The sequence below is a fragment of the Rhododendron vialii genome, chromosome 10a, assembly GCF_030253575.1.
Source record: "Rhododendron vialii isolate Sample 1 chromosome 10a, ASM3025357v1".
NCBI classification, from domain to species: domain Eukaryota; kingdom Viridiplantae; phylum Streptophyta; class Magnoliopsida; order Ericales; family Ericaceae; genus Rhododendron; species Rhododendron vialii.
The window spans coordinates 27,114,531-27,134,039 of NC_080566.1; the positions used below are offsets into that span (position 1 = coordinate 27,114,531).

At 41.3% G+C, this 19,509-nt stretch overlaps 1 protein-coding gene across 1 annotated transcript; it reads left to right on the top strand.

Moving 5' to 3' along the window:
• The first annotated feature begins 10,125 nt into the window (after positions 1 to 10,125).
• On the top strand, positions 10,126 to 12,087 carry LOC131303072 (protein FAR-RED IMPAIRED RESPONSE 1-like). Its single transcript, XM_058329860.1, has 5 exons — positions 10,126 to 10,609; positions 10,670 to 10,806; positions 10,897 to 11,452; positions 11,611 to 11,684; positions 11,899 to 12,087. The coding sequence occupies exons 1-5, from the start codon at positions 10,126 to 10,128 to the stop codon at positions 12,085 to 12,087; spliced, it is 1,440 nt and encodes a 479-aa protein (XP_058185843.1).
• The last annotated feature ends 7,422 nt before the right edge of the window (positions 12,088 to 19,509 follow it).

Sequence of the window (19,509 nt, forward strand, 5' to 3'; positions counted from 1 at the left end):
AGCCCCGAACAAGTACAACAAGTAGGCCCTCGCCATCTGTTCCGCCTCCAAGTCTGACTCCGGCTCCCTCCCATGCAAATACCGCTTGAACTGTCATAATGGACGGTCTCCGCCTCACCCGCCGGCGCCTGCCCCAAAAACCATGCCAGAGCCTCAGGATCCCTGTGAATCTCTGAGTCGAGCGGGATAGGCTCTCCTCCTACCCTCAGGCCAGTGAGCGCTGCAAAGTCAGACGGAGTCACCGTCATCTCTCCAACCGGCAAGTGAAAGGTGTTCGAGGAGTCCCACCACCTTTCGGCCAGCGATGTTAACAGAGCGTGATCGCTCTTCACAGGTGTCAGCGTAAGGATAAATGGACGGAACCCTACAGCGTCGACCAAGGCCCTGACTCGCTCGGGCAAACTCCGGTACAACTCCAGAGAGCTCGCAGGACCTCCATGGCCCCGAGTGCTGGCTGCTCCCCTCTGTACAACAAAGACAGGCAACAGAAAGAGTTTCATCAGTATCGTAAAAGGTCGAACAAAACTATCAGGCACCTATATTATCTTATCCCGCTCTGCTATCAGTCGAATCAATTCAAAGGTATTTTTCAGTCTAGTTTCGGGCTCCGAAGGCTTTATTTCTCTCGAGGCACACCTCTCGGTCGATTTCACAAGTATTTAGTTTATCAATATGGTCAATTCAAGCTATTGGGCATGCCATCCGGGCGTTCGACGTGTCATGGCAATCTACTTAGTCGAATTCAAGTTCAAAGGACAGTCTTATTGATCAAGGCAGCTTATGGTTCATTCAAGTAGGGCACCAACGATTTTGTCGAAATCATGGGCATTTTACGAGTCGATTCAACTACTTCAAGTGTTCTATCATTCAAGTTAAGTTTCAAAAGTCGAGGCATGCTATTCAAAGTTCTACTTTCTCGGTCAAGTTACAGTTCAAGGTTCTAGCCTACATGCATTACAAGTTAAGCTACAGCAGTTCAAAGCTACGTATTGTTACAAATGACAAGGCATGCATATCAAAGCAAGTCCAAAGGAATACCTGCGCCCAGTCCACGGACAAGTGCCTCTGGGGGTCTCTCAGAACAAGCTCCGCGTCGTAGCTCTCCCTCAAGGGTGCAAGGCTCTCGACCCCGGACGGGATGAACACGTGTGGCTCGGGCAGAACGTACGTGGCTGCGTCAAACTTGGCACGGGGCGCCAGCCGTATGGACTCTGCGAGCGTCACCGCCCGCTCAAAGGACCACACCTCCCCCTGAGCCTCCTCTGCTGCCCCGGTCTCGCTCACGAAGGCCTCCTCCTCGGCCCTGGCCCTCTCGGCCTCCTCCCTCAGGAGCTCCTCCTCCTGCGCTTTCTCCACTTGCTGGGCCCTATCCTCCCTTGCTGCCAGCACTGCAGCCACCACCCCCGGGTTCTCTCGGAGCAAACGGCCGAGTTCCTCCTCCGATACAAACTCTGCAAAGTCCCCCCGAGTAATGGGTACGTGCACCAAGGACCCCACGTCTGGCCGAAACTCAACCCCTTCCATGGGTGCCTCTCCGGATACACCCTCCTCAACCACGGGACCTTTGCCCCTCGCCGGATCCCTCGGTGGCGTCCCCGGTCAGCCACCATCATCACCACTGCCCCTACCGCTGCCGCCAGCTCCAGCCGAGCCCAAACCGGTAATCACCACACCCTCTACCCCACTGCTTGGATCCAATCGACGAACCTGTGGACCCACTATCACAACAGATCCTGGCGTACGCCGTATCCCTCCTGGCGTACGCCCCTCATCGCCACCAGCCACCGCCGCTGCATGGCCACCACTGTCGCCGCCGCTGCCTGCAACCACTACACTGACACTCGATGAATGTTCGGCAGTCGCTTGATCGTCGATTCGAGACTCCGGAGTCTCGACACTACCCCGTGGCCGATTTCCCTCCTCGCCGGCATTGCCATTGCCGCCACCACCACCGGGTTCCGCCATAGATGGGTGAAGAGGTGTGGATTTTTGGGAAAAATGGGAGAGTGAGGAAGAGATTGAAGGATTTTGAGAAGGTTTGACAGTTTCCAGAGTTCAAAACCAGAGAAGAGCGGTTTCTGCACCGTCTCAGAAGTTTATACGACGTGGGAGCAGCTTTGGGCCGGATCTGGGCCGGGTCTGGGCTCGGGTTTTGTTGAAACGTGGCGCACGCCAGTGCTATGCTCCCGTACGCCAGTACATGTTGGGCCTGAGGCCCAAATCACCCCATACAACGGAGTCCGTTCGCAAGTGGTGTTCTAAAATGCCATGAGTCCCATTGGTACCCGAGTGGAAGTTATCCCCAAGTAGAGGCCCATCAAATCAGCGACGATCTATCCGTCCAATTTCAAATCAACGATGGTCCACCCGTCCACAATCAAATCAACGACGATCCATTCGTCCAGTTTCAAATCAGCGATGATCCATTCGTCCAATTTCAAATCAACGACGGTCCACCCATCCACAATCAAATCAACGACGATCCATTGGTCCAGTTTCAAATCAGCGTCGATCCATCCGTCCAATTTCAAATCAACGACGATCCATTTGTCCAAGTTCAAATCAACGACGATCTATCCGTCCAGTTTCAAATCAACGACGATCCACTCGTCCAATTTCAAATCAACGACGATCTATCCGTCCAATTTCAAATCAACGACGATCTATCCGTCTAGTTTCAAATCAACGACGGTCCACCCGTCCCACAGTCTTTTTCCCAAACAAGAGTCGATGCTATTGCAAAAGGATCATTCCCTAGGAAAGTCCACATTGCGTGATCTGTCTATCAAAGACAACGAAGCGGCGATCTATCCGTCCAAACGTCAAATCAAACAGGTCTTTTAAAATTCACATATTCTGAATAGCCTCGAAGAGGGTGTCTAGAAAAACCTTTGACATTACTTATCTCCAGTCGATGGTGCCTCAAGTGCCGTCAAAGGGGGGCTTCTGTAGACACCCCATTCTGGACTGTCCAGATAACGTTATTTGTCGATCCTTTATTACCCCAATGATGATTACAGTCGAGAACAGTCTGAGGACGAAGGTGTGTTTGAGCTTTGAGCGTCCCAAACCCCTTTTCAAACCCATTTCAAACCTTTCAAACCAGAGCCAAACAGCCCCAGCAGAACCCAACTGGCACACGCCAGTGTATTGGACGCGTACGCCAGTTATCTGCCACGTGTCAGTCATCGACCGTTGACTCAGCTATCACTGGCGCACGCTGGTCTATATGTGGCGCACGCCAGTCAAACCCAGTCAAATCAACTTTATTCAGCCACATGGACGAGACTTTTGTGCCACCCTGACGTCGGCCACAGTAGCCCCTAATGATTATATCGGCCAGGCCCGCTCCCCCTCTCTCCTACACCCCCTATCAACTAGTCCCATGCATTTAATGCATGGAAAGGCTCTCTTCTTGACCTAAGCCAGCCAAACAGGCCTTAGCACCAGACTGATCTCAGTCTCTCTCCCCTATAAATACCCCCCTTGCATTCATTTGCAAGAGGTTAGCCTCATTAAGAAGCATAAAGCTCCCTTCTCCTCTCTTCTTCTTCTTCTATTGAAAGAGAAAGGAAAGAAGTCCACTTCCATACACCCACTGATGTTCAGTCACCATACAACCTCCATCTTCAACCTCTAAAGCTCAACACAACCTTCAAACCTCAATACCAAGAGGTATACCACCTTTACGTTCTTTTCTGTTTTCGACCCCTGAGGGGAACCAGTAAGGCCCAGGCTGGTAAACAATACTAGTTCTGGCCTTAAAGTGGTAAAATATAACAATCGTATCAGATGGAACATGGCGCACGCCAGTACTTCTATGCCGTACGCCAGTAATGGCAGAACGAGCACTACTGGCGTGGGGATCATGGATCACCATTCCCGTCATTTTACCTTTCTGTCAATCACCCTTGCATGCTAAATAACCAGTTTACTGCTTTCTGTATGTTTAGAACTGTTTAGATATAGTGGTTATTGCTTATTCTTTATCTGTTTAGAGGGCCTCTGGGATCCTTCTGGTCATGTTCCAGAGCCCAGATGAATGCAAAGCCATGCACTGGATAATGGTCACACCTGCGTACGGCATCGTATGACTGGTGTACGGCAGTTGTCCCACGACCCAGTGGCTGGCCCTTGCATCTTAGTGTGATCTTGGCCTGCTGCATGTTCCCACTCTGTTTAAGGGGTTTTCTGTCTTTTTCCTTTTTTTTTTATGGCTTCAAACCATTTCATCTGTCTGTAAATATATATATCCTGCTTGTTTAAACTGCATGGTTTGTCCTGGGTGTGCGCTGGTCCTTTTCCAGAGCCCAGAGGGTTGCAAACAAAGACTGCGAAACCAGATAAGTGGAGTACGCCAGTCTTGCTGTGGCGTGCGCAAGTCTAACCAACATGCAGTGGCTTGACCAGTGCATGCTGGTAGAACTTGCTCATGCCCCTGCGGGGCAGCGTACTGCAATTTGTCCAGTTTGCTCAGTGCTTGTTCTCAATCTATATTTTGTCACGCCCCGCCCCGCAAACGACACCCAAAGTGGGCCCGAGTCGGCGCGGCCACGTGGCGTTCTACACAAAAGACCACACCACACTCTACAACCAATCAGAATACAACTTAGCGGAAGACTTCTCACATAAAATAGAAATGAGTCAACGCCAAAAACTCAACTCACAAGTCATAATGAATATCCCTCTCTTCAATTAATTACAAAACATGTAGGTTAACTTCTAGACGAATCAGCTACACAACAATCTAACCAAAGACATCACCCAACACGAGTCTCAGCACTCTCCAAGGCGTTGACCAGTAGTGGACCCACGCTAAGCCACCTGCTATCTGGCAATCCAAAAAGGACAACCAGAGTATGTGCGACATAGAAGTGCTCGATAAGATATCACAATACCCGAAGGAATATCAATAAGAATATTCACCACCAACATAACTGCAATACCCATATGAGTATATTAGTTATAACCACCACATCCGCCAAACATAGCAATATTATCAAATAAACAACCACATAACAATAACTGAATTAATGACAGCATGAATGTAAATCACACAAGCATGCAGTGACACGTCTGCCACATTCCCATGTACCCAAGGCATTGTGTCCCGCAAACCATGCTCCCAACCTCCGTTAATTAGACGGAATGGCATACGACATGGCGTGACTCACTCCACAATCCTTTCGCAGGTACAATCAACATACAACAAGCATGCATACCATTAGCTAAGACAACATATAGCATGATATACAAATTTCCACCACATATATCCATATCAATAGCTAAACCTCGATTAGCATGATATCATTGATATATAATCACCTCCACCGCATTATTTACATATCGATAATCATATTGAAAGCTAAAATACCATTAGCAAGATATATACATACCACCATAGCAATATCTTATTGAGAAGAACTATATCAGACACACTCACCTTTCATTCGATTGGAGTATGCCAAACTTACGGTTTCGGCACCTCCTAAAAGACCGGCTCGTTACCTAGCCACAAGTTAACCCATATTAGCATATGAACATCTAGAAATGTTAAACCAAATGCTAGACTAACAAATCATAACATGCCTTCTACACTAGCTAATGGGGCAAACATTACACAAAGTCACCAAAATCTCTAGAGGTGTCCGGGAGTACCCACGTACCCGGGAGACCTCACACATCTTTTCCATACTCCAAGGTACTCCAACACACCCAAATATATCAAATATAAAGACCCATAAGTGTACAATCTCAACCAAACAGCCCAACGCAACAAAACAGTAAAAACTGGTGCAAAGGCAGAATTTAGGTCAACTTTAGATGCAAATCTGTTATCGCTCGGACATACCCATGATGCATGGGATGTATCGTTGGAAAGCTCTATGTGTCTAGTTTCTAACAAAACAAACGGTGTGTCATTTCGAGTCCCGAGCTAGGAGTTATGGCCATTATACCAAAGTCTGTCGCTGCTGCCAGATTCTACGCGGGAATAAGTAAAATTGATTGAAAAATCATAACTCTTTCATCTTAAACCCAAAAATATTGAGACCAACACCCAAAGTTGCACCACTACAAGCCCTACACTCAGTTAAAATCCCAGGTTCAGAAACGAGAGGAGGTTAACCCAACAATCAAAAGAAAAACCGATTCGCAACCATTTTCGCCCCAGTCAACCAACCCTGCTTTAGAAATTCACCAAAAATTGTATACTTAACCAAATTACTTGATTCCAACGCCAATCTCTTCTTAACTTAAATATGCAGCTCCTGTAAAAGACCCAAAGCCACCCAAAATGTTCATCATGCCCAGAAAGTTAAAAGAAGACAGCCACGCACAGAATCGCACATCCAGCAAACAGCCAGTATTCAAAAATTCATAACTAATTGTGTGATTATCGGTTTTGCATGATCTTGATACCGAAATCTTCGTATTGAAACGTACTTTTACAGTTATGAAGACACCAAAAATTGATTCCTAGCAGAAGGGCCCCCAAAAGACAGATTACCAAAACCCACGAATTTGACCCAAAACCAAGTATTCCAAGCACGAATTCAACCTCCAAACATATGAACTAAACATAATAAACATGAAATCAAATACAAGAAAGCATGAATTACCATGTTAGGACTTCAATTCCAGGACAAAATGATCATCCCCAAGCAATTCCCTTTCCTTCCTCTTCTTCCCCTCTTCATGCCGTGTCTCTCTCTCTCTCTCTCTCTCTCTCTCTCTACGTGAAATGATCAGGGCAAGGGGGAGATATTTCTCCCCAGGATATTTTGTTAACACAGGGAAAATCATTCCACGCAAGCGAAACCATATACAACTTATACTCCAACCCACAAATCACATACAAGGCCCTCGAGGTTTTACTACATGCGGTTAACCCCAGAAACATATAATTCAATTAAAACATGAATTCAAAATATTAAATATCCGAGACGGGTATTACATATTTAGCATTGCAATCAAGTCATCCATAAACATTTTGCCACATAAATCACAACTTGTTATAGTTTTAACCCCCGTGAACTGTTCCCCCGCCCTAAATGGCTAAAAAATGATCAAATGAGAGAAAAATGCAAACGTTTTATAAAATGCCCGAGTAGAGACCGATCTCCGGATTGGGCGAGAGGGGGTGCCATAAAACCCTTCCCTTCTCGTAACCTGGCTCCCGAACCTCAGATATCGAAGGTGACGACGGACCAGTCTACAAGCCTTTTCCAAAATCAAACAAACGTGGCAAACGTTTTCGAGTTCGGTTCCTTGGGTGCTTTCACCGCTAAAACCCGAGTGGCGACTCTGAATCGAGGCGTTTCGCCGCGCTTTTCCAAACACAAAAGGGCCGCACCCAATTTCACAAGCAAAATTTCCGGGTGGCGTGCCCACAAATCTAAACCATGTATTTTGTAGGGTTTGTAAAATAATGTATCAATGCAAAAAATCAGCTTGTCTGGACATTTATAGGTATGTCAAAAGTTGAGTTCTAGACGAAAAAATGAACGCCTAGATCTGTGAACTATTTTTTAACTTAAATTGTCCACGGCCGTTCATTTTTCCGTCAAAAAACTCAACTTTTGACATACCTATCGAAACTGATTTTTTGCATGTATACATTACTTTACAGACCTTACAAGATTCACGGTTTGAATTATCCAAAAAATGTGCGAAGAGGACCCACAAGGGTGACAGAAAACCGCCCTTTTTTGCCTGATCCGGACAAAATTTACTCTCCTCTATAAAATCTATCAATATACTAAGGGAATGTAGTTGCACCTCTCAAATCCTCCAAACCCTCAATCCTTATTTCCTAGATTTTCTATTTTCTTTATAAAAAAAACCCCACGTTCACAAAACTCACACACTTCCTATATTTTCCATTTATATTAAAAAAAAAAAACTCACGTTCTCAAAACTCACACCCACTGCCACGTTCACATTAAAAACAAAAACAAAAACCCACGTTCTCAAAACTCACACCAAACCCACTACTCCCCCAAGATTCGGCTGAAAACAGCCCTAGCCCGAAAGTGCTGCAGGCACATCACTAAATGCCACACCCAGCCACATCAGTTGATGTGGTATCCCATTTAAAAAAAAAAAAAACAGAAATCAAAATCAAATCGTCTTCAGCTTCTTCCGCGCCCAAACGAAAAGAGAGAGCCGACAAAGACCTCAACCCAAACCAACCGGCCAATACAACCGGCGACTTCCGCCACCATCACCACCACCGACGACTCCGCTGCCATCAGCGCCTCCCCTCCACTGACGGCAACCACCACTGACTGCAATTGTGCCACACCGCCAACCGACACGACTACGCACCACCAACGTCTCTACGTACTCTCTCTCTCTCAGCCCTAGAACTTGTTCCGATTTCACTCTGATTAGGGTCATGGCTTGAACTAAAATTGGGGATGTGAACAGAACTTGTTTCGATTTCAATTTCTATTATTTCTCTATTGTTTTTTTCTGCTAGGATTAGGGTTAATGCTGAACAGAAATTGCGATTTGGTTCCTTTTGATACCAATTGTTAGAATTGTCACAATTACAAGCCCTAATTTCTTGCTCCAATCCATGGCATGTGAATAAACCTTAAACTGAAACATACCTAGACAACTTGACGAAGCCGTAGGTGGAAACCTATGTGTGAACTTGCTCTTGTGATGGATGAAGATGTTCGACTCCCTAAAGGCACCAGATTTTCTAGAGAGGAGTAGATGACAATAGAAGCATGAGAATTCTCAAATCTGCAGAATGCTCTTACAGTCTAGACCAAAGTTATTAATGGAGCGAAACAATTAACAAATTTGCAGCAAGAGTTACTTCAATATTAATCTAGCATCCTATTTAGCTGAAGCCAAAGTACTAATTTCAGTTAGATACTTAGTTCTAATAAGAAGGTAATAATAATAAGCCTAGACCAGTGTGAGAACCCACACCCTAGTTGAAATGTTTAAAGTCTGTAATTGATACTGCCACATGCTTATGTTTGGTTTGCATAAAAAAGTGGACGAAAAAATGCGATTGATTGTTAAAGTCTGTATTGCTTGGTTACTATGGATTTTATGGAGTCTAACATATTTGTTTATATGTTACTTTTTACCAATAGGTGATGTTTCCTTTGCCATCACCATCGTCTTTGATATCGCCGGAGTCTATTCGGTCGGCTATGCCTCCTCCGATTGACGAAATTGATTTTGGAAGGTATTTTCCTCATCCTTTAATATAATTTACATGGTTTTTTTTGGCAATAGTCAAGATTTAATTAGTTATAATTTTTTGTTAAATTTTGTAGAGATGTAGAAGAAGAGGTGGAGGAGGAGGAGGAGGAAGAGGTAGGGAGTGGAGACAATGAAGTAGAGGTATTGAGTGGTACTAATGAGACAACAGAAAATTGTAATGATAGAATCGAGGAACCGAAGGTGGGAATGGAATTTGACACATCAAATGAAGCTTATGTGTATTACTTAAGATACGCTAAACAACAAGGATTTGTTGTGGTGAAAAGAACGTCAAGAAAGGGAAAAGATGGAAACTTGAAGAATCTAACTCTTCAATGCAGTCGTGGTGGAAAGGCAAGGGTGAGAGGAAGCAACCCGGTGAAACCACGACCACAAACAAAAATTGATTGTCCGGCTTGCCTTATTGTTGCTTCATACCCGGATGGAAAGTGGAGGTTAAACCTAGTTGTCTTGGAGCACAATCACGATCAAAGCCCGGGAAAGTGTAGGTTCTTCAAGAGCAATAGGGTAATTGATGAACATGTGAAAAGATAACTTATGTTGAATGACAAAGCTGGGATTAAATTGCCCCCGACTTATGCCTCACTTCAGATTAAGGCGGGGAGACCTGATAAGCTTCCATATAGTCAGAAGGATTGCCGGAATTTTGTGGACAAACAACGACGTTTAAAACTTGTGGAAGGAGATGCTGAAGCGATGCATAGTTATTTCATGAGAATGAAAGTTGACAATTTTGACTTCTTTTATGCCATGGATTTGGATGACAAGGGTTGACTAAGGAATGTATTCTGGGCCGATGCAAGGAGTAGGGCAGCTTGTAAGGAGTTTGGTGATGTTGTGACATTTGACACAACTTACTTAGTAAATAGGTATGACATGCCTTTTGCTCCATTTGTTGGCGTGAATCATCATGGTCAGTCGATTTTATTGGGATGTGGGCTCATCTCTCATGAAGACACAGAGTCATTTTCGTGGTTATTTGAGACTTGGAAGACATGCATGTGGGGTTGTGCTTCGAAAGCAATAATTACCGACCAGTGTTTGGGCATGAAGAATGCTATACAAAAAGTATTCCCTGATACCCGACATTGGTTGTGTATATGGCATATTATGAAAAAGGTGCCAGAAAAGTTCGGTAAGTACAACGCCTATGAACAAATTAGTTCGTGTATGCGCAATGCCGTATGGAATTCATTGACAATAAAACAATTTAAGGATGCTTGGGATGGTTTCATCAAAAAGTACCAGCTTCACAATAACACATGGTTACAGGGGTTATATTTGGAGAGGAAACTGTGGGTTCCTGCTTATGTGAATGACTGCTTTTGGGCGGGAATGTCATCCACACAAAGAAACGAGCGTATGAATGCATATTTTGATGGTTACATTCATTCAAAGACGACCTTGAAATAATTTGTAGAGCAATATGAAAATGCATTGGCGAATAAGGTGGAGAGTGAAAATGAAGAAGATGGAAAAAGCTGGAGGAGTTTCATCCCATTAATAACTAAAAGTGGCTTGGAAAGGCAATTTCAAAGTGTTTATACAAATGAGAAGGTGAGAGAGTTTCATGAAGAATTTGTCGGGAGACTTGAGTGTTCTTGTAGTAAAAAAAATGAAAGTGTATCCGAATATGAGGTAAAATAGTGGATTACATATGGAGAAGAGGAAAAGAGAATTCAAGTGCCATTTATTGTTGATTTTAATGCTGAAACAAATGAAGCACATTGTAATTGCCAATTGTTTGAGTACAGAGGAATGGTTTGTAGATATCAACTGACGGTGTGGAGTCAAATGGGAGTTGAAAGAGTACCTGACAAATATGTGTTGAGGAGATGGAACAAAAATGTCAAAAAGGTGCATACTAAAATTCGAATAAACTATGATAACTCATCAACGTCAATTGAAGCACGTCGGCATGACAATATGTGCAATCTCTTTAATGAGGTTGCCGATTTGGCAGAAGATAGTCAAGAGAAGTATGATAAGGTGATGGCACGGTTACTTGAGCTAAAAGAAGAGTTGATTGAATCTTCGATTGTTTGTGGAAGTAATGTGATTTCCGGTACTCCTAACAATTCCTTTTCAATTGGAGATGAAGTTCTACCCTCCAAAGAAAGCACGAACATATTTGACCCAGCAATCCTTCGTCGAAAAGGGAGACCGCCAAGCAAAAGGAAGGTAGGCATTGTTGAAAAAATTGGTAAGAAAAAAATAGAAACAAAAAAGAAGACATTGTCCAAGGAAAAAGCCAAGGTATAAGTTAATGTAAAGTTTAGAATTTTTTTGTATTGCTAATTTCATCTTTCCAATAAACTTTTTATATTTATGTTTTATGTAAACTTTTTTTCTGGAGGTTAGGACACAAGAGAGGTTGGAACACAACAATTGTTTTTTTCAGGAGATTGGGAAACAAGAGAGTGGTAGAAGTTAATGTAAGATTTTTTTTGTACTTCCCGTTAAACTTTTTACGTTTTTGTTTCATGTTAAAGTTATTGTTAATTCTCATTTTTATTGTTGGCCAAAGTCACCCAAGCTACATGGGGCAATCAATGTGGCCAAACATGATGCCCCATAATATGCGACCGAATATGGCACAAGGAGGAAGTATCTTCCAATTTTCTCCAAGTTCATGCCCAAATGAAACAGGCTTCAACCAATTCATGTATGCGTTTCCAAGTTCACAAACAAACATGCCACCCTCATTCGGTAGTCATGATTGGTGAGGGCAATCAAATATTACAAGTAGGCAAATTTGGGGAGGAGGGCAATCAAGTTTTTTCGAGACTCAAGGGCAATGTGTTGGAGGACTACCACCAAGTTTTACTCAAATGCTGAATGCACCGGATAATGCTGAAGAATAGTTCAGTTCACTTGATTGTGGGTGTTTTAATATTTGTATCGTATCGTATCTGTGGTGTGTCGTGTCCATTTACTAGCTAATGCCCAATGGGATCTCAAACTATGTTTTCTTTTTATAGCAAGACTTGGTATTGGCATGTAAGAAAAAGTTGTTTGAGTATTTGTCCGTGTCATATCTATATCGTGTCGTATTTTTATCATGTTATAACATTTAGTTGTCTATGTTAAATGTTTGAATGAAAGCTTGCAACTTGAGTGGCATTGACTCATGGTTCCACAATTGGGCAGATTCTTAGATGATTTTTTTGGAAGTTGCTTAAGAAAGCAACATGACCACTTTGTTGAAAACACCAGAAACTGAATTCGTACAAAATAGTAGAAGAAAATTCATGTATGAAAATTTATCATAGTTACGTTCATATAAGATGCATATGAATGATGGTTTCCGAAAAATTTCGGCAGAGTTTCCCCAGTTTTTTGTCCTAGCCCGACGTCTCGCGTATCAGTCAGTACATCAAAAACAACAAGAAGAACATCCTGTTACGCATAAGTCCACGCCGGACATTTCTCATTCTAATCAACATTCATAAGCCACATTCAAAGCTAAAATCCATTGCCAACTTATCCATTCATGACAAACACCATAAGAGTACATTCTCATGCTAAATATCATTCATATCCAAATAAATAAGAGTACATTCTCCTCTAATGGTATAAACCTCATTTGCAAAACAAAAAAAAAAGTCACATTCAGTATTCAACTTTTCAATTGTAAGACAAATTCGCCTAGGATTTACATCTCCATTTTATTTGCTATCAAGTAATTCCGCTCTTCTTTGCCACCAAATCATTTAGCATCTTGACTGTTATGTAGTTGCAGAAACCTTCTTCTCTTTCCATCTTATGGCATTCCATGGTCACCTTCTTCACCCTCTATCGCAGTTGAGGCACACCCACCGCCGCCATTCCCACCACTGTCAAATCTTCCCCCTTTTGCTTCTCTCTCTTGCACTTCAGGGAACTCTTTCACCACCTCTAAACTCACACCACCTGCATTTTGCTTGCCTGTTTGTAGAACACAACACAAACAAAATAGTAATCATGACCTTGTTTTTGCCAGTAAATCAATGTAAAGGTATAGTATGAGATCTATTTCGTATGCTGATAATGTTCCTGGAAAGGTGGCATATGCTGATAACGTTTGGCATGATGGACAATCTTGTTTGCCTAGGAAATGAACTGCACTTATTCTTCTCTTTGTGGTTCATTGTACATTTGACAGGTATTAGATGAAGCAGATAGGTTGCTGAATGAGGATTTCCAAGAAGCAATTGATAAGATTTTGCAAGGTATTCCTCACCAGGGGAAGACTTGTTTGTTTTCTGCTACTATGAATAAAAAGGTAAATGGTTTGAGTATTTCTTTCTCTGTATTCAAAAGGTAGCATGTAGTTTTATGAGTTCATTCAACAACATTTCCATGTCGTTTATGAACTTGCAATTGATATATTGCTGGCCATGCCTATTATTTTTCTAACTGATTGCACTTTCATTTGTCTACTTAGTTGAATAAAAATATTTTTAGTTCCTAAAGGTATAGTATGAGATCAATGACCATGCACAAGTAGCTCAACTTCCACAATTACTCAACCGAACTAGTAACAGGCCAATAGAGTGCCTGGCCTCTGCGTAAAAGCATCCATGGCCACATCAAGGCTTAATTGCTTGGTTTCCAACTTTCTCTAATGTAGGAAAAAAAAACCTAGGTAACATGGCACATCAAGGCTTTGGATGAATATGAGTGTGCAAACCACTTAATATTGGTATGTTAATGAATGTGAGTAATCGAATCAAGAAAAGAAAAAGAATGCTAGAGTCCATATGTCCAAATTCAACTGTGCAAATCCAATAAAAAAAAAAAAGAATCAATGCGAGCATCCATATCGTGTCTCAAGTGTTGGAGCAACTCGCTTACACAACTACCAACCAATCACTCTATAGATCAGCCAATATAAAAACAGGAATATAATTGGCATTTGAAGCCATATTGTACAGTTGAAGAACCCCTTGCATTCCTTGTATACGACTATTATGGCACTAAAGATAAGACATTATCCAACATTCAACAGAGAAACATGACTGAAAATTCAAACAACCATTGTTCCATAGTGAAGTCAGGGTGGTTCACATCTTGCATTAAACACAAAATTACCAAAGGGTTGAAGTCCTTACCAGAAAGCTGCCATTTCGCTACCGGGCACTTCCCCATACAAAGTTTCGTAGAAAATCCACAGTAGGTTTCTCTGAAAATCAAAATTGCTTGAAGTTACCAATAATAATCCCACAACTTACTGCAAATATAAGCACCTAAGCAAACAAGGAAACATAACCCTAATCAAAGTGAAATCCCCAATTTCAGAGTGAAAGCCTCAATTTCAGTTCAGCCCTAACCCTAACCCTAACCCTAACTAGAGTGAAATCGAAAAAAGTTAGGGTTGTGGCTGATATATATATATATATATATATATATATATAGAGAGAGAGAGAGAGAGAGAGAGAGAGAGAGAGAGAGAGAGAGAGAGAGAGTACGGTGTATAGGGACGTTCGAGGTGCGTGGTCGCAGAGGCGGAAAATTGCTGCTGCTGCTGGTCGCCGTCGGTGGAGGGGAGGGAAGGAGAGGGGCTGATGGCGGCGGAGGTCGTCGGTGGTGGCGTTGGCCGGTTGGTCTGGGTAGAGGTCGCTCTCCTCTTGCTCTCTTCGTTCAAAATTTTGGGCGAGGAAGAAGATTCAGAGGAAAACAGATTTTGTTTGATTTTGATTTTGATTTCTGTTTTTTTTTTTAAATGGGATGCCACATCAGCTGATGTGGCTGGGTGTGGCATTTAGTGATGTGCCTGTAGCACTTTCGGCCCTAGCCCCCCACACTCCGGCATCCATCTCTCTCTATCTCTTTCTTCCTTCCGCAACCGCCACCACCCCACCCCTCTCTCCCACACCCCCACCCTTCATTCTCTCATGGCCTATGAATACTCCCTCTTCACTCCTCTCTCAAATTTCCCAGAATTGCTTCGCCGTCAACCACGGTGCCACCCCCCGCTCTTGACAGAACCGTCCCACCCCCTGCTCCCCGCTATTGACAGAAAGGTACACTCCTTTACTCTCTCTTTTCCGTCTTTCCCCATCTAAAATTCTCTCTTTTATGTGCCTTTCAGAGGCGAGGTTCAGAAGAGGCGAGGGGTCAATTGTTGATCACAGGCCTTCAGGGGTTTCTTCGATTCAACCAAGTAAGTTGATTTTCTCTTCACTGAATTCGACAAAATTGATAGATTGGACCCAGCTCCTTTTTTCGCCATTCTAATTTTTCCCCGTGCAAACAAATACAGAACTGGGTCATGGATTATACTTAGACAAAGTGGGTGTTTTGGTGTAGTCCTAAATTACAATAATTGGGAAGAAGGAAATGCAATAATTGGATTATACTTAAATTACCATCCCCTCTTATATGTTCTGCTATAGAGAGCATTACACTACAACTACCTCACTGTTATGGCATGCCCTGATCATTTCATCGAACATTTGTTGTAATTTCGTCAGGGAAGAAGGAAATACAGAATTGGTCAAGTAAAATTTTGTTTTTACATTCTTAATTAGTTTGAAAAATGCAGAACTGAACTGGGTCATGGATCCCAATTAAAGAAATACAGGTCATGGATCCTTGTTCCAACATTTGGTTGTAATTTCGTTCGTTTAATCTACAGTCGGATATCTATCAATATCCTAAGGGAATCTAGTTGGACCTCCCAAAGCCTCCAGACCCCCAATCCTTAATTCCTAGATTTTCCACTTTCTTTAAAATAAAATAAAAACCCACGATCTTATTTGTCTCACACTTTCTATATTATCCAATTTAAAAAAAAAAAAAAACCCACGATCTTTGGAAAATGCAATTCCTAATTTATAAGGATTTTGAATTTTTTTAATCAACAAAAATAGGAACAGAGGGAAACGTGGCGGGCGGTGGGGGGAACGCGGCTGGGAGAGAGGGGGGCAGTGGTAAACAAACCCACGTTCAAATCCTTTTTCCTTTTTTTAGGGGTTAATTACTTGTTGCCCCCTTTATCTATGTACATTTTTCACTTTATCCCCTCTTACTATAAAACGCTACAACCTACCCCCTTTATCTTCCAATTCCTAACACATAAGGCCTGCCGTTAACAAAAGATATGGTAGAGCCACTGCCCTTATATTCATCCATACTTAGGAGTTGTTCGGCTAAATAAGCTACTTGGCTTTTTTTTTTTGTCATTATTCAAATTTTTTTCGCATTTGTTAGTTTTTCATCAATTTTTTAGAGTTATTGCTTCGTCATGACGAGAAGAATCTAAAAGGTAAAAATTTACGATTGAAACCTATTTTTTTTGAAATAAAGACAAAAATAAGTCAATAAGCCAATTTTTTCATCTATATTAAAAAAAATTGGATTTCGATTGTAGTTTTTTACTTTTTAGTTTCTTCTTGTCATGAAGAAGTAATAATCCCAAAGAAAAATTGACAAAAAATTAACAAATGAGAAAAAATCTGAATAAGGACAAAAAAAAAAAGCCAAGTGACTTATTTAGCCGAACAACCTCTTAAAACAAAATAGGTAACTAAGTTTGGCAATTAGCATAGTCAATTATATCCAGGAGAATTCATAATTCATCAAAAGATAAGGCCACAAGTCTTAGTAAATTACGTCCAACTTGTCAAGTTTCCAGCAAAATATGGCATAGCCACTGCCCTTACATTCATCCATACTTAAACAAAATAGTTAACTAAGTTTGGGATCCCAGACTAACGGCAGACCTTATGTGTTAGAAATTGAAAGATAAAGGGGATAGATTGTAGCATTTTATAGTAAGAGGGGGTAAAGTGAAAAACGTGTATAGGTAAAGAGGGCAATAAGTAATTAACCCTTTTTTTAGTCCCAACCACACGTTGAATTCCTTTTCAAAAACCTCCAACCCTTTTAATTCCCAGATTTTAATTAACTTTTTAAAAACAGTAAACAACCCCACGTTCAAATTCCCTTTTCCTTTGTTTTCCAACCCCACGTTCAATTCTTCTTTCAATTCGGCTGAGAGTTTGTAAAAAAAAAAAAACAGAAAAACGGCTGAGAGCTTGATAGTTGATCCTACCACGATCAGCAACCCCCCACTTACACCTCTCTCTCTCTCTCCTCAACCCGCGCCCCCCCCCCCCCCCCCTCTCTCTTTCACACTCTCTCATGGGCTATGAATACCCCTCTTTTCTCTTTCACAGAGCTGCTTCGCCGCCAACCGCCGCTCCACCCCCCACTCTCTCCACCTGGTAAGAGTATCCGCAATATAATAATCAAAATTGGATAACCAAAAGTTGTCACATCATCATCTTTTGGTTATCCATTTAAGACATTACTAAAGTTAGCAATGTAGAGGTCCACAATGTAATAATCAAAATTGGATAACCAAAACTTGCCACATCACCTTTTTAAACTACAAAATTCTAAAACTAAATTTTTTTACAATAATTTGAATACTTTTTTGAAAAAAAAAAGGTTTTTTTTTAAGAAAATAGTTTAGTGAATTTTATTTTTAAATAGTTTTTTTTTCAAAAAGAACACAGTTTTAAAAAAACAGTTTTTTTTTTTAAAAAAAAAACTGTTAGAAACCGTTTTTTCTTTTAAAAACAGTTTTTTTGTAAATACTTTTTTTTAAGTTTCTAAAAAAAATAGCTTTTAAAAATAATTTTCTGAAAACATTGTTGAGGGAGAGAAACAAGATGGAAGAGAGAGAATGTTCTTATGTAATAATGGGTGTACTTGATTCGAAAAATATAGGGACCATTAGATTTGATTATTAGCAAAAGATTGCTAGTTTTGATTATTCAAAAGCCAAGATTTGATGAGTTGCTAAGAAGTTGTTAAGTTTGGTTATTATAATGTGAACACTTTTTTGAGTAAACATTGCTAACTTTAGCAACTTTTTAATTTTGATTATTACATTGTGGATGCTCTAAGACTCCTCCTCCTCCGCTCTTTTTCTCCCTCTTTTTCGTCTTTCTCCATCTAAAATTCTCTCTCTCATATGCATCTTTCAGAGGCGAGTTTCAAAGGCGAGGGGCCAATTGTTGATCACAGGCCTGGCGAGGTTTAGAGACGAGGGGTGTAAGTTAATTTTCTCTTCACTGAGTTCGCCATTCAAAATCCGTGTTTTGTTTCCCGTATGCGGTAACTGGATTTTGGTTAGTTGGATAGCAAAAGATGTTTGAGCAAAAGATGTTCTGGTAAGGTTTTCAAGATAACTGAAAACTCCTTTGTTAAGTCGCCAAATACAAACATAACCGAAAAGAAATCAAAATAATGCCATATAGGAATATTATATGATTCTGGAAGTCGATCTGATAAGGTGTATATATGGGAATTGGAATCTAATCTCTTCCTACTTATAACAGGCATAGAATCATGTGCTCGCACGGGCTTTGTTTAATTTTCTCATTTTAAGTTCAGTTATAGGCTGGAATTTATATATTCAGGATGGATGTGGTGTATGGTGGAGACATAAATGAACAAAGAATTAAAGCCAAAATGGCTCGACTCATGCGCAAGAGAAGATTAATGACCCAACGTAACGACCCATTAATGAATCAACGTTTCTTAGAAATTGAAAGAGAGGCGTGACGTTTGGGAAGTGCATACTTGCATCTAAGACGATTGCAGCATGCGCCCTCTCTGGTCCGGAACGACCGTGTGAATGCTCATGTCATTGGAGGACAATTTGTCAATATTCCACTACCAACATCGAATGAGCCAAATCCAACTAGTAGGTACCTTTCCCGTAATTAAATATTGCTAATATTTTTTAAACAGTCTTTCCTTTCAACCAAAAAATATGTGATTTTTTGTTACTTAATTCATAGAAGCTACCGTGGAAAATTTGAATGGAAATCAACCAACTGATCAAAACATAATGCTTCCCGTTGGCCATCCAAATATCAGTTAGTCTTACAGTTTTTTCTACCAATTGTCAATTTTTACAATTTTGATTTTTTATAAACTGAATTTGAGAGAAAGCAAGTAACGAATTTCAAGGCCAAGAATGAATCTACTAAAATCAATCGAATTGTTATATACTGTAGTTACAATTAAACATGTATATACATCTATACATTACCATGCTAATAGCCACTGTTTTATCTATCACACAATTGATTTACGAAATCTTATTGAACATGTATATACATCTATGACGCTCATCTTTTTTTGTTATTATGCAGGAATGTCTCATAGAAAAATAATATTTCAACTTTGAGAAAATTGTCAACATGAGAGTGCTATGACTGATGAAGCGACAGATGTACACCAGGTAATAAGTTAATTTAT